The sequence below is a fragment of the Antedon bifida genome, chromosome 4 (genome assembly GCF_963402885.1).
Source record: "Antedon bifida chromosome 4, ecAntBifi1.1, whole genome shotgun sequence".
Classification (NCBI taxonomy): domain Eukaryota; kingdom Metazoa; phylum Echinodermata; class Crinoidea; order Comatulida; family Antedonidae; genus Antedon; species Antedon bifida.
This window is the reverse complement of record NC_136229.1, coordinates 4,332,464-4,346,999: the sequence shown is the minus strand read 5'-3', so window position 1 is coordinate 4,346,999 and position 14,536 is coordinate 4,332,464. Positions and strand designations below refer to the sequence as shown.

The following is a 14,536-nucleotide window of genomic DNA, read 5'->3' as shown; positions in this document are numbered from 1 at the left end:
GAATGCGATTTAGGTTATTAATCTCATTTCCAAAACCGATCAGCTGGTCTTCCAGAGAGTATATAGGCCTACAATTGTTTGACACGAACCTAATTCTTCAGATAAACTTTCGTTAAGTTATTAAACATACTTTTACAGGGCCTATTTCAACCAAACCCTCGAATATCACACATACGGATTAGGAGGGGAACACATCTGATACCAGCTAACTTCTTTTCCAGACAATATAACATAATCTCCTATAGAACCTTGTTTCACACAGATGATGATTTTCAATACAGTATTTCGGCAGCTGCTTCGGTTGTTCGGTTGAATTACGAATGTGACAGCCTCCGTGACCAAATTTTTACGGTTAAAGATATAATATTTCCCCACCCTAAAAAATAAAAATAATAAAATAATCATTTTGTCGAAATATGTCATTTGAATATTATACAGTTATTCACCTTGACCAGGTACGTAGATTGAAACAGAATTATATATATATACATAATTATAATGTCTTCTTTTTTTAAATCTTAAAGAAAAATGTGTATTTTTATTGTTGAATATGCCATTTTAATGTCACATAAAAGGGATTCACTCGACCAAAAATTGGATGAAAAAAATATTTACCTGAAAACTGTAATATAAGTATATAATATATGTCACTTCGGTTTTGGTAAAATTTTTAAAACCGTTTTATTTCGTCATTTTATGAAAGTGAAAACATTATTTTTTGGGGTTTTTTTTCTACAGAATTGATTAACTTGTTAAAACTAAAAAATGACCTTTCAAAGTCTGATTTTATTAATTTTCGTTTTTCATGTTATTGGAGACAATTATACATCTTTAATATAATATATTTTGATTTATAATTTTTTTTTTATTTTTTTTACAAAATGGTCTATGATTTATTGGATCTAGGCCTAATAGTATTATATTGTTCATGTTTTGGGGACCGTTTATCAGCTGTAGATATGTTTTGTTCTTTGGGTGCTTTTCACTAATTTTATTGGCATTTTGTAATGGCAGCCTCCATCAGATGAAACGACCAGACCTAGCAAACTCGCTAAAAGGCTTTAAATATTACTTTTTTCAAATAAGTTTTAATTTGTTATGAGTTTAATTATAACAAATGAGTGTACAACATGAATTTATCGATGACATTTTGTTGCGTGTCTTTGTCTGTGTGTATTATTTTCAGCCTATGTTTAACTGCGGTGCCGAGGGTGGCTGACGCTGCTGGGCCACCAAAGAAAACAAAGTCGAAGAGCCAAACAAGTGACAAAAAAGGGGAAACCAAGGTGGGCTACCTAGGGCCTAGGCTAGCGCTACGTATTTTATGTTCTAAAACCAAATAGCTTATACCAAGGAGATGCTTAATGTACGCCCCTGCGCGCCCAACTGTGGTACTGGTAGTATTAGTAGCCTAGGTAGTAAGTGTGTTTACAAAAACAAAGCATACAATCTTTCCGATCCTCTAGGCTAGGCCTAGCTAGGCGTTTATTAAAACTAAATAAAACTCTTGTGTGCTTTTTCTAGGTACCAGAAGTGAAATTGTCAGACTTGAATGTCATTGATAGAGGGTTAGTGGAAGAAACCCCTAAAAGCAAAACCATTATCAAGGAACACCAGAATTACTGCTTCAAAACTGAGGAGCAGAATTTTCGTGGTGAGATTTTGGGCTATGTAACACCGGTAAAAATATGGTTTTTTTTTAAATTGTATTGAATTTGTTAAATGTGTTAAGTCACTCTGTGTTCCAATTGAGGAATGAACTGTACTTAAAATTGTTATTTGATTATGCAGTACTGTAATTTAATTTATTTTAGTTGGTATAATAATATAAATAAAAGTTTTATTAAGTTCATTTTTATAATTTACAATTTAAAATACCACTGTATAATATTTTTCCCAGTTGCAATTTCTCATAAAATTACATATACATTATGTTATGTTTATTGGAGTATTTTTTGTATCATTAATTATTCAATTATTTCTTAGTGGAATAGCCATGGATATGATATTGCTAAACTTTTTGGTGGAAAATTTTCAATGGTGTCACCTGTCTGGCTTCAAGTAAAAAGAAGTGGAAGTGGCTTCAGAGTGGAAGGTGGCCATGACATTGATAAAGGTTAGTTGAAGACATGTTCTGAAAAATTAAAATGTATATCATAAACAAAATTGAATAATATAATTGAGTAATATTAAATCAATTTCATTTATTTATTTTTTTTTTTAAATTAGGCTGGATGAATGATGTCAAAAAACAACAACGAAAAGTAAAATTAAGTAAGTAATTATTCATTTTGAGGGGATGTTAATATCATGATTCTCCGCAACAAATAATACATTCCAACTATAATCACTCCACATATGACATGTGCAGTATGATCATAGTCAAATTATGTAATACAGTACAGTGTCACATACATATGTATCACTCACATATGGTGCCTGTATCATAAAAGGTTATGTTGATGATATGATACAGGCATCACATGTGATTCACATGAGATTCTGTATACTGCATTTGACTATGGTAATAGAAACAAACAAATACAGTACTGCAACATACATTGTGTTATTCATATCAAAGTTCGTCTACTTCTCAAACAGTTGTTTTCTTCTTCTTTTTTTTTTGGTCTATAATATAGTGCCACGATTATTATTTGATGGCTGGGCTGGCAGAGACTATCAATATATTTTTAGCAATGAAAATGCTATACAGAAGCTTTCAAGAACTATATTAGATTTTTATCAGGTTTGTTAATATCATTTTTATACTCTTTAGTTTTAACGATAAAATAAAATTTAAAATCAAGTCAAATAGAGAGCATTCTGTATGTTTACAGCAGTATTTGCAGTTACTATATCGTTCCTATTTTTAGAAATACAAGTTTGATGGTGTCGTTCTAGAAGTTTGGTCACAGCTGGGTGGACAGAGAAGAAGGTTAATCAAAATTAACATCTCTAGAGCTCTGTCTACACTATCAAACTAGTTTGACAAAAAAAGTTTGATATGCCCAAATTTGGTGGTAGTGATACGCCCAAACATGGTAGTGACATAACATCATCATGTCCATATATAGGAACATCACATTGTTTTTGTCACATCACTGTCTCCAATGTTATAATCAATCAATAACTAGTATAATTTTTGTCATTAATATCATCATTAGCATCATCACGATGTCATTATCATTGTGACATCACAATCTGTTCTATGATCTTTATTATTATCACTGATTGTATTTATTCTTGTGTTCATACTTAGTGACCTCGCACATGTAATTGTGCATATATGCGAAACATTCCACAAGCAGCAACTGAAATGCATCCTTGTTATACCGCCCCCTATCATGCCGCAGGGAAGCAGTATGTTTAGCAAGGATGACTTTGAAGCTCTTGAACCAGTCGTAGACGGTTTCAGCCTCATGACGTACGACTACGCCAATGGTGGAAGGTATTTCATTCGTTCATATTTTCTTCCCAAAACTCACCATACCTACAAGACTCTCAAACAAGACAAGACACTAGAATAATTAGATTTGTTTTGATCAATTCTGTTTTTTTTTTTCTTTTATTATCAGTTTTGTTGTTGAGATAGTTGACTGCATAAGATATTCACTCTTGTTTACAAGTTAAAAAGAATGTGTGATATCTGCCTCAGGCCTTGTCTTTTGAAAATCATAGGTGTGCTACAAATTGCACTCCTCAATACATTCAGGAGTGCTGTAGGTGTACACTTTGTATTTTCGTGTGTAGAAGTTTACCAAATTTAAGCGTGTGGTAAATCGCACTCCTCAAGGGCAGTTTAGGAGTGTGTTAGGTGAGTAATCGCACTCACTCGCCTTAAAAGACAAGGCCTGCTGCCTTATTTACCTCCGCCAAGAAGGTATATGTAGTCAAGTGCGTGTGTCTGTCTGTCTGTTTGTCAGTCTGTTTGTTTGTTAGCAGGATTACTCAAAAAGTTATTGCAAGATCTTTACCAAAATGAATATACAGATGTGGTTAACCACGGTCCCAATTCTGGACCACTTTTTAGTATTATTTTCAGACCTGCTAGTGTTAAAAGATATGAGAGAATTTTCAAAAGCCGGCGAGCAGTCTTAACGTAACAAGTAAACAAAAATTAAATTTTCTCGAGAACTACTACTACTACTACTACTACTCAAAAAAACTTCTTGTACAAGAGCCAAGAGTTATAATTTGGCATTTGTAAATTTATTTGATTTAATGTACATATTTTTTGGTACGAGTAGTTTTAAAAAACCTGTTTCACCAAAAAAATTTTTTTCCCAATGAAATCATATGTAGGAGAATTTTACAGTAGGCGGAGGAATGCACTCTCGGATAAGTGGCGTTCTACTTTAAATCTAGAATCAAATTTTCTATTGTATGCAAATATGTTGACCCTTCCTTGACATGGAATATTAAGTTTAGACTTCTGTCACCTAGTAATATTCGACTCACTAGTATATTTTGTTGTCAGGTTTTAGTTTAATTATACTGTTATTTTCAAATTGATAAACAGATGGTTGCTTTATTTTTGCCAAATTGTCCCCGTCAATCATCCGAGATTCATGATTATGGACAATGTATGTTTATGATATTACATTTGGATCATGTTGTTAAAAAACTCCCAAGATAGGATAACTTTATCTCTCATTAAGTCCAAGATTATGTTTCATTGGAGGGGGTAGAACAACATAGCATGCTTGTATCATTAGTAGTTAGCCAGATTTAAACTTGTCAGGTTACTGTGACAATTACATTAGATTTTCACTACATTTTTCTTTCCGATTTTCTATTTCTTTCTTCAACTGTCCTTTCTCAATCCCTTTTTCTTCATCCCCCACCCCTATTTGAAGGTATCTCCTATTCTGATGGTATCCCCTATTCAGTAGACACCCCTATTCTGAAGGTATCCCCTATTCAGTAGACACCCCTATTCAGGGGACACCCCTATTCTGAAGGTGTTCCCTTATTCAGTAGACACCCCTATTTAAAGGTGTCCCCTATTTTGAAGGTATCCCCTATTCTGTCCCTTTAATAGCTGTCCGACTGTGAATGACTAAATATGTTCATTTATATTTTCCCGTCAATTAGACCTGGTCCAAACTCCCCCATAGATTGGGTCAAAAAGTGTGTACAAGCAATATCACCAGAAAAAGATTCTCGTCGCAAGAAAATTTTACTGGGCCTTAATTTTTATGGATACATGTATGGAACGGCAGCCGGAGCAGAACCGGTAGTAGGGCACAGGTAAGTAAATGCTTTGTTCAAGTCCTGTTTTATGGTGTTATTGCTTCAACGTCATAAGATGTCAGCAAGATTTGTAGGGTTCGATTCCAGTAATGACCGAAATGACCCATTTAAACTTATTTGAATTTTAATTTTAACCGGTGGCCATGAATTAAAGTTTGTTTAACAAACTTATTTTGGCCTCCATCCACACACCACTTTATCCTAATTTTGTTATTTCAGTTATCGTATACTATATTATATTATTTATGTGATTTATTGTATTTATTTGTGTGTGGAAAATCAGTAAAACAAACAAACAAACCCTTCGAAACAGATTTTAACCGACTAAATCCTCTGTATAACAAAATCTATTTTAATTCAACTATTAAATTTTGAAAACAATATTAATTCTTCTTTTTTTTAAAGATATATTCAATTACTCAAAAAACAGAAATTGAAATGGCTTTCAGATGTAGCAGAGCATGTATTTGAATACAAGTAAGTAAAACATATTAGCAAATAGTTTGATTCAGGCTCCTGTTTCCTGCTAAAGCCTGGTTTTCATAAAATCGCTACACCGTGTCGCCGACTGCTGTCCCCGACAGAGCGTAGCGATTCTATGGAAACGCTAGAATTTATCGGGGATCTAGTACGCGAGCGCTAAACATTTTTTGGTACACGCGTATACGATTCATCGCAGACAACATCGGCAAAGTTGAACATGGTTGAACTTTGCCGATCTGTCTGCGATAAATCGGGGAGACCTCCCCGATGCGCGTCGGCTACATCTGCGCGTGTAGCGATTTCAATGGAAACGGTGTAGCGATTTTATGGAAACCAGGCTTAAGGTACAATTTCCCCGATTGGTTAGTATAATGAAAAAAAAAACATCCCAATAATGTATACATGTATTGTTTCTTCTTTCTCTACTACATAGCCTTTGTTACCTATATGCAAAAATCTGTACACATTTTTCGCCCTTCCCGCCTTAAATTTTTTTTTGTAAAAGCACCCTCATTAGTTTGGTTTTTATGTGTTTTTTCTTCTGTTTTTTGTCAATGAAATTTTCTTTTTTGTGGGTCTACTGCCCCCTACATTGTGCTAAACATTAGGTAAAAGAAGTTCCATTACCAAATATCTATAACTGATTTTGAAGAACTTTTTTTATAACAAGCTGTTCTAGAAAACTCTTTGAGACAACTTTCTACTACATTTCTGTTATGTTGCTCTCTGGATGAAGGAGAGGGAGGATTTTCGTTTGTTCTATATCGTCTTTGCAGCTAAAGCTGAATCACAAGATATTTACATAAAAATTTACATTAAAATGATTAAACTCAAAAGTAAAAGTACAATAAAAAATCAAAAAAAGCTGTGAAACATGGTACATACAAAATACCTTCACGTAAAAAAGGTACAAAAATAATTTAAAAAGGTTCAAAAACTGTACACCACTGTAGTAACTATGTATATAGTTATTTAAATAAAATGTAGCGATGAGCCATGTATTATCAATTCAACACTAAAAATAGCGAAACCAATGGATGTTATAGAATCATGTTATGTTTGTATAATATGAAGCTAATTTTTTTTTATACATATACTTGTTTCCATTCATTTTTAGAGAAAATTCTAGAGTCCACCAGGTGTATTTTCCTACACTTAAGGTAATATCTATTTTGCAATAATTTCTTATATTTTATTGTTGCTTGTCTAGTACATGCTGGATTTTTCACATGTATACACTACATTTGCTGAGACATACTGCACAGAGTTCATTCAATTAAAGATGTATTGTCCCCCTGAAAAAATAATTCTTAAAATTCTTACCATTTTGCCCATAATAGTAATCCATTTTGGAAAAAAAAAATTGAAAACAAATGTATTTACCTGAAAAAATGTAATTTAAAGCAAAAAATAGCCAAATTGGCTGCCAGCCAATGGGTTTTGAGTTGAATTGAACCATTTATTTTGTCTTTTTTTTTCTACAGAAGTGATTAACTTTATTAAAACTACAAAATAACCTACTCAAAGTCTGATTTAATTCATCTTCATTTTTCATGTTTTTGGTGGACAATACATCTTTAATTTAGAACTGACTCCTTTTTTTATTTATTTTTTTTTTATTCACATCCAACAGCGAGCACAAACTCGCCAATTACATGATGGATAAAGTATTTTATAATTTTTATTACAGTCAATCAAAATGCGTCTTGAGTTAGCAGAAGATCTTGGCACTGGTATTTCTATCTGGGAGATTGGTCAAGGCTTGGACTATTTCTATGATTTGCTGTAGACTTAAGTGGATTTTCATTAAATATACCAAATAACAGCGCTATTATTCAATACGGACTTTTAGATGCTTATCCAATAATGTCCCACCTCAAAATTATGTAGACTTAACATTTTGAGTGGATTTTCATTTAAGAAAAAAAAAACCCAACATAACTGAACGTCTAGGCTACCTACTTAAGTTATGTCTACATATCAAACATTATGTGATGTGGCCATAAGGACACGATGATGTCATATCACTACCATATTTTTTTTGTCAAACTAGTTTGATAGTATAGACAATTTGTATTCTGCTAAAATAGTGACTCGCAGCTCAATTGCATATCATTGGGAACACCTATTCAAGAGGGTTTTCATATTTCAGCTCATTGACTATTGTTAACGATAGCATCGAATAACGTCGACAGGAAAACAGGCTTGTATCTAAATATCGTCTATTTCAGTCATCCAACGAATACAAACAGACACACATTTTTGTTGATACTGTATGTATATTTTATTATATGCAGAAATAATACTATATGTACTAACTGACATAATACGCACAGTTGTAATAAAATGTCTTTTTTAATAACAAGACAAAAACAAAAGTTAAGTGTACAGATGGGCTTTGAAAGGTTTGGTGGAATTAGGATAGGTGTTAACCACGAATCCAGGACGATTCGGCCCACTTTTGGACCGAAACATCTCACTTTGTGGGCCGAAACGTCTCACTTTAGTCCAAACCAATGATTGTTAATATAAATTTTTTCACACCATGACTTATCTATCCCCACCACCCACCGGTACTATAACATTATATGTTGTTTAAAATATAATTATACTTTCAGTAAATATATATTTCATCTCAATCAGTACTCGCGTACTGTACCAATTACCTACATTTTTTAAAGGACGTATATATGCATTGATTTAGCAGGTATAATGCTGCTCTACCTTTTATATTTTACTGTCTATTCTGCAGTGGTGGCGCCAGCGGGGGGGGGGGGGGGGGCTACGGGGGCGCTAGCCCCCTCGTCGGGGAGCCTAGCCCCCCCGTCGGGGAACACGGGTACTTTTTGTCGGGGAATATAATATACAGTAAAAAACGTTCGCGTTCACTTCATATAGCTTCAGCGCCTAGAAAACCACGACGTTCCATTGACCGTGAGAGTACGTCAGAGGGCTATTATGCACTTTTATGCATTCATTATTGCCAGAGATCTAACTACTAAACAATAGCTAGTACGCACTTGTTTTGCGGTATCCCTTTGTACGAATCGTTCAACGTTGGGTCGTGATATCATGTTCCATCCAGGGACCAAAATGTGTACTGTAGTTATTTTCCAGGCGAAGTTTACCGACGGTTACGTCGTGTACTGTGTCGACGTACGCTACACTACAGCAAAAACGAATTATGTTAATTGTTCGTATGTTCACCAATTTTTTAATTTACAAGTAACCTTCTGTACCGTGGGGCACCTAAAATAAATATTTCATCCATTACTAAACAAAAAAACATGCCATTTTCGCTTAGCCAACATCTTATTATAGCTAAGTTATTAAATTTTTAATGTCCTGTATGTCATGAATTTCTCACCACCCGGAAGTCCAGATGGTACGCAGGCATACACTTGGGAGGAATAAACTTCCCCGACTGAAAAAGGTCTACGCTTGCGTTTCTTAAGCCTCTGGGCCTGATGTTTCCAAAGTATGAAATGCAATTTTTTGAAGACCTGCAGCTCTAGTTTTAAACATTTTCTTAGCTCAGCCTCAACAATAAAGATGGTCATATTTCGAAGTACAAGAAGTGCATTTTCCGGGACCTAACATCTCTATTTTTCAAACATTTCTTAGCTCAGTCACAACCATGATAGGGACTTATATATTTTGTTTCATGTTTTGAAGTATAATAAGTCCAATTTCCAGGACCTCCAACTCTATTTTTCTAATTTTTTTTTTTAACTTTTATTTTTTAAATTGAAAAATATGGATTTAAACAGTCATCGCGCATTGTTTTTTTGCACGCAGTATTTTATTTATGCATTATAAAAAATGGAAAAAATGGCTACCCTAAATCTGATTAAAATGACGCTAGAACGCGTTGCTTCCGGGGGCTTCGCCCCCTGGACCCCCGCCGGGGGCCCTTGGCGGCCCCCTGGCCCCCAGCCTTGTGATGCTCGCTTCGCTCGCATAGCCCCCTCGTCGGGGAATGTAGCCCCCGCGTCGGGAAGATCCTGGCGCCACCCCTGCTATTCTGTGGTAGTTCACATGCATAAAATAGTTTCAGGGAACAAGAAGCATCGTTCCATGTCACGTTCGCGGTATCCCGGTTCCACAGGTGAACACAGTCTTCATTACCGCTGTGGTTGTCAGGTTGGTTGCCATGCCAGTTTGTATAATCTACCGGACCATCGTCAGACCATAGCCAAGTACCTTCGGTCTCGCTATCCGTCAATTCAATCCAATAGGTGTAATCTGCAACAGCTACCATACCACCCGTAGCTGAATTCCAAAGTTTGGAGACAAATCGGTTTTCATCCTCCGACCGAATGGAAACCAAATGCCCCATCGCAAACCTTTAGTTGAAAATGAAAACAATCTTTTAAATTGTTTTTATCTGACCATAGATTATAAACTTTCCACACAATTGATTAAATTCTGAATAATAAATGTTCTTCAAATAATTATGTTAGTAAATGTGTTATGTATAATATTTGGTTTTTATACCTAAACCTTCTTTATCCACCCCGCTATCCTATTAAAGGCCTGAGGTTTTTGGAGACAACTCACAGTCTCAACATTAACTATTGTGAGGGGCGCCCAACAGCTTGCTTGACATGGCGTCCCTTTTTCACTTATATTTCTTTTTTAGTTATCCGCTTGGTATACCAAGCGGATAACTCCTTGTAATTGTATGAGATCAATATTTTTTTTCTGTATTATTCTTCTTTCCTTCCTTCCTTTTTGTGAGTCGTGTTCCTCTAAAATGTGTAAACATAACATTTCATAACTTTGACAACATATGGGCATTTACGTGAAGTTGTGCACCTCCTATTTTTGAATGACGTCATAGTTGCGCAACGTGACTTATGCGCAATTTTATGAATTTCAATGATTGATCATAGATTAAAAACCAAAAGTCATTTAGTATTGACACTTTGACAAAATTTAAGTCATATCAGGGGCAAACTTTCTACGGATTAAAAATGGCATGTTTGACAAGAAGTTACGCGCGCACGCGCATTTAAAATTTCAAAATGCGCAAAATTAATTTCTAATCAACTTTTTACGCGTTTCTTGTCATTTTGAGCATGTCAAAAATTCCCACGGGCGCGCAATTTTTTATGCGCGCGGTGCGCACATAGCGTTAAAAACATATTTTTTTCTCTTGAATTATAATATTTTTCAAGCCTTTCCCAGTGATTTTGAAAACAATTTAGACCTTTTCCAGTTTAAATAACGCCATACGAACACGTTGAATTAGACAATTCGTGCGCGTTTTTTATGAAAAAGCTTAAAAAATCGTCAAAATTATGTCTTTTTTTAAACAGTCATAGTTTCTAAAGTAAACCGTTAACCGTTTATTTTTATTACAAAATCTAGAAGTTGATGAGTTGTAGATATCGGATCATGCATCAATAAGGCTAAAAAAACATTGTGACGTCATCGTATGGCCACACGAATGTAAAATATAGGATTTTTGTCTCTTTCGTTATTGCTCATCACATTCAATGGAGCGCATCGCGCTTATCTGTATTCCTTTTTCTCCTACATTTATATATTGTGTAGGTCAATCAACTTTCTTTAGCATGAGATAAAAATATTTTAATTTTTATGACGTCATCATGCCTAAAAATTTTAATTACGTGGGTCATTAATTTCATCTTTACAGTAAATTTTAATCTGTAATAGCTCGTAAGAATAAAATGTGATAATCACGATTAAAACGTTTTCTGGAAGCTATTGGATTGTAGATACGAATTCATGTAAACATTTTGCCAATCGGATGTTGTGACGTCATCATATGGCCAGTTGAATAAAAAAAGTCGTATTTTCATATTTTGCGTAATAGTTCATCACATTTAAAAGGGTGCGCATCTATATTTTACGTATTCAAATTTCTTCTACACGTTAATATGTTGTTCCTGAGATAATTTCCTTCTGAAATTGCTATCTAAGTGTTTCATTTTGATACCGTCGCCATGTTAAAAATTGGAATAAATGGCGGGTCCCGTAATTTCACCTATTCTACACTGTATGTAATATGTATACAGCTTATACTGTTTGCATGTATATACTATATGACACAAAATTCAGCACTAACAGCATGTCATATTCTTCAGTTCTTGTCATAATGCCATAATCTTTATCTGTGTGCAATATTCCAACGTATGACGTGCACGTGGCGTTTGTCGTGGTGCGGATAACTAACTCGTCAAAGTGACGAGTTTCATGTCTAGTCTTGCATTAATATTAATTATGTTCATTATCGGTTGTATATTTATTATGTCACTCTGTATTTTGTTCTATTATTTGTGGAAATAAATTTTATTATTATTTTTTTTTAAATAAGATCAGTTTTTGTTACTAGCGTAGTCAGTAACCCGTTAAATGATGTTGATTACAAATCTAAACATAAAGGTATTTTTTTAACAGTACTGACGTAAGATTCTTAAGATAATTTTTCTTTCGTGTTAATTTGGTGGTATTGTAAGTGTATTACAAGTAAAACTAACGAACCCATTAATGTAAGTATTGCATCTTTCCTCTGCTTGTGACCAGGTTAACTTGAACCCAAATATGCGATAGCAATTACTTTGAAAAGGAACCCAAAATGCAGGACATAATTGACATGACTCGCTTGTAGACAGTGCTACTGCGATGAGCGCAACCACGATGACTATCTTCATGTTGGTGTTTCTAAAAAGCAAAGATAGTTAGGCCTAAAATATTGTACATATACTTATATATACATATATTTTATATATACCAATGTATAATATTCTATACTGTAAACAAAAAAGACAGTTAGGCCTATATAATAATAATAAATATGCTTAAGCGGGAAAAATGGTACAACCGAATTTGAACACACCATAGAGTTATAATATTACAGCTCCATGAACATACCACAAGTCCTGGTGGTCAAAAGACAGGACGAATAATGGCTCATTTATTTTTATTAAATAAAAGACCATAACTTAAAGTTTATTTAAGTGTATCTTCATTTTATTTGGAAAATTACACCCCACCCCCGCAACAAAGAAAATGGAAACGTTTATATTAATAGTCTGCAAATGGGCCTATATGTATCCCTTGTCGTGAAACATACCACATTTACGATCGTCGTTGAACTGTTAACGATCAACGACGATAGCGTCGAATAACATCGACAGGAAAACAGGCTTATACTCGGTTAACATAACATGGGTGAGGGAAGATGTGAAGAGGTGTTTATTGAATGTATCACACATTTAAATCGATATCTCATATCGTAAATGCTCCCACGCCAACGATGTATAATAAACATAACTCATATTTGTATTTGTAAATATCGTCTATTTCAGTCATCCAACGAATACAAACAGACACACATTTTAGTTGATACTGTATGTATATTTTATTATATGCAAAAATAATACTATATGTACTCACCGACATATTACGCACAGTTGTAATAAAAATGTCTTTTTTAATAACAAGACAAAAACAAAAGTTAAGTGTACAGATAGGCTTTGAAAGGTTTGGTGGAATTAGGATAGGTGTTAACCACGAATCCAGAACGATTCGGCCCACTTTTGGACCGAAACATCCCACTTTGTGGGCCGAAACGTCTCACTTTTGAATAATAAATGTTCTTTGAAGTAATTATGTTAGTGAATGTGTTATGTATATACAGTATTTGGTGTTCATACCTAAACCTTCTTCATCCACCTCCGCTATCCTATCAAAGGCCTGGGGTTGTCTTTGGAGATAATATCCTGGATTTATATAGCGCCTAATGTTGTGAAATCTCTAAGCGCTGTACATAAACTAATACGATAAAAGGGATTCCAACCATGCCAATATCCCGCTCCCCCCAAAACCGAAGTGGGGGATACGTCCTCGGCGCTAACCAGGGATCGATCTAATTAAACCCCGGTCAGCACCAGTTGTGTCTCGGTCATCCCGAACTCAGGCGCCTCCTGCCCTAAGATTTGAATCGAAGAAATTGAATGAAAGTGGCAGAAATTCCAAAGAGGCTCCGGAGAAATGAATAAAGAGCAAGAGGCTAGAGAAGAGAAGCACGAAAACTCAAATCATTAACTCAAAAGTTACTGCAATAAAACATCAATGGCGAGGAAGAATGTAAAATAATAAAACCAAATTCTGCTTTTATAAAGAACGTTCTTCTTCGGATTTTTACATAAACAAATTATTAGATTATTGAAAATACTCACGGATTCGTCGAAGAAAAACTGCCAATGCCGGTTTCAGCAAAACGTTTTTCTTCTAAATGATACTATGATGTACAACACAAAATTTGTTATACTGTTCTTAGTACAACGAGTGCATTTATAATTATGTAAGGTGTGCAACCGTACCCCACATTATTTTTCATTCATTGATGTTATCTTACAAAAACAATGAACAAATAACTAACAATGGATTATTTGTTTCTCTTTTACAAACATATTGTCAACAGATCAGCAATAGAAACTACAAATAATGGAAAAACATAGACCCTATTTATATATTATATTTTAATGAGAAAAGAGGATAGTGAAATGGAATATACAATAAAGTTGATAATGAAAACATTTCTTCTAGTTTCGATTCGTATAATGATATAAGTAGTTCTTTGCCAACGTAGGTTTTATTGGTTTACTATCAAAGAACTACTTATATCATAATAAAGTTGATGTTTGAATTGAACAATAATTGATTCAAATTAAAATGTGTCTGTTTAGATGTTGACTAGTGGTATATAGAGCTACTGTTATCGCAGTATATGAGTAATGCCACATTTTGTATTTGTTTTTATTTTTGG

The 14,536-nt window shown here is 34.2% G+C and overlaps 2 protein-coding genes across 3 annotated transcripts; one reads left to right on the top strand and one right to left on the bottom strand.

Moving 5' to 3' along the window:
* The first annotated feature begins 996 nt into the window (after positions 1–996).
* On the top strand, positions 997–8,120 carry LOC144839959 (chitinase domain-containing protein 1-like). 2 transcript variants are annotated; one of them, XM_078695557.1, is made up of 11 exons: positions 997–1,286; positions 1,525–1,680; positions 1,987–2,116; positions 2,230–2,274; positions 2,640–2,746; positions 2,874–2,935; positions 3,260–3,448; positions 5,095–5,250; positions 5,659–5,730; positions 6,854–6,896; positions 7,427–8,111. In XM_078695557.1, the coding sequence occupies exons 1-11, from the start codon at positions 1,131–1,133 to the stop codon at positions 7,523–7,525; spliced, it is 1,215 nt and encodes a 404-aa protein (XP_078551683.1). In that variant the 5' UTR covers positions 997–1,130; the 3' UTR covers positions 7,526–8,111. The 2 variants fall into 2 exon arrangements, with proteins under 2 accessions (XP_078551683.1, XP_078551684.1); XM_078695558.1 differs by lacking the exon at positions 2,230–2,274 and having other exon boundaries at positions 7,427–8,120.
* A 379-nt stretch (positions 8,121–8,499) lies between these two features.
* On the bottom strand, positions 8,500–14,277 carry LOC144839986 (echinoidin-like). The gene is made up of 3 exons (XM_078695598.1): positions 13,947–14,277; positions 12,247–12,426; positions 8,500–10,082 (listed from the first exon to the last, which is right to left on the bottom strand). Exons 2-3 carry the CDS (start codon positions 12,414–12,416, stop codon positions 9,587–9,589), a joined length of 666 nt encoding a protein of 221 aa, XP_078551724.1. The 5' UTR covers positions 12,417–12,426; positions 13,947–14,277; the 3' UTR covers positions 8,500–9,586.
* Between the last annotated feature and the right edge of the window lie 259 nt (positions 14,278–14,536).

What these genes read in the sequence shown, in the direction of transcription:
- LOC144839959 (XM_078695557.1), top strand. Translation starts at nt 1,131, where the DNA reads ATGAATTTATCGATGACATTTTGTTGCGTGTCTTTGTCTGTGTGTATT. An exon ending in TGGCCATGACATTGATAAAG is followed by an intron (nt 2,117 to 2,229) that starts GTTAGTTGAAGA and finishes TTTTTAAATTAG; the next exon opens with GCTGGATGAATGATGTCAAA. An exon ending in CTATATTAGATTTTTATCAG is followed by an intron (nt 2,747 to 2,873) that starts GTTTGTTAATAT and finishes TCCTATTTTTAG; the next exon opens with AAATACAAGTTTGATGGTGT.
- LOC144839986 (XM_078695598.1), bottom strand. Translation starts at nt 12,416, where the DNA reads ATGAAGATAGTCATCGTGGTTGCGCTCATCGCAGTAGCACTGTCTACA. An exon ending in TGCAATACTTACATTAATGG is followed by an intron (nt 10,083 to 12,246) that starts GTTCGTTAGTTT and finishes TTTCAACTAAAG; the next exon opens with GTTTGCGATGGGGCATTTGG.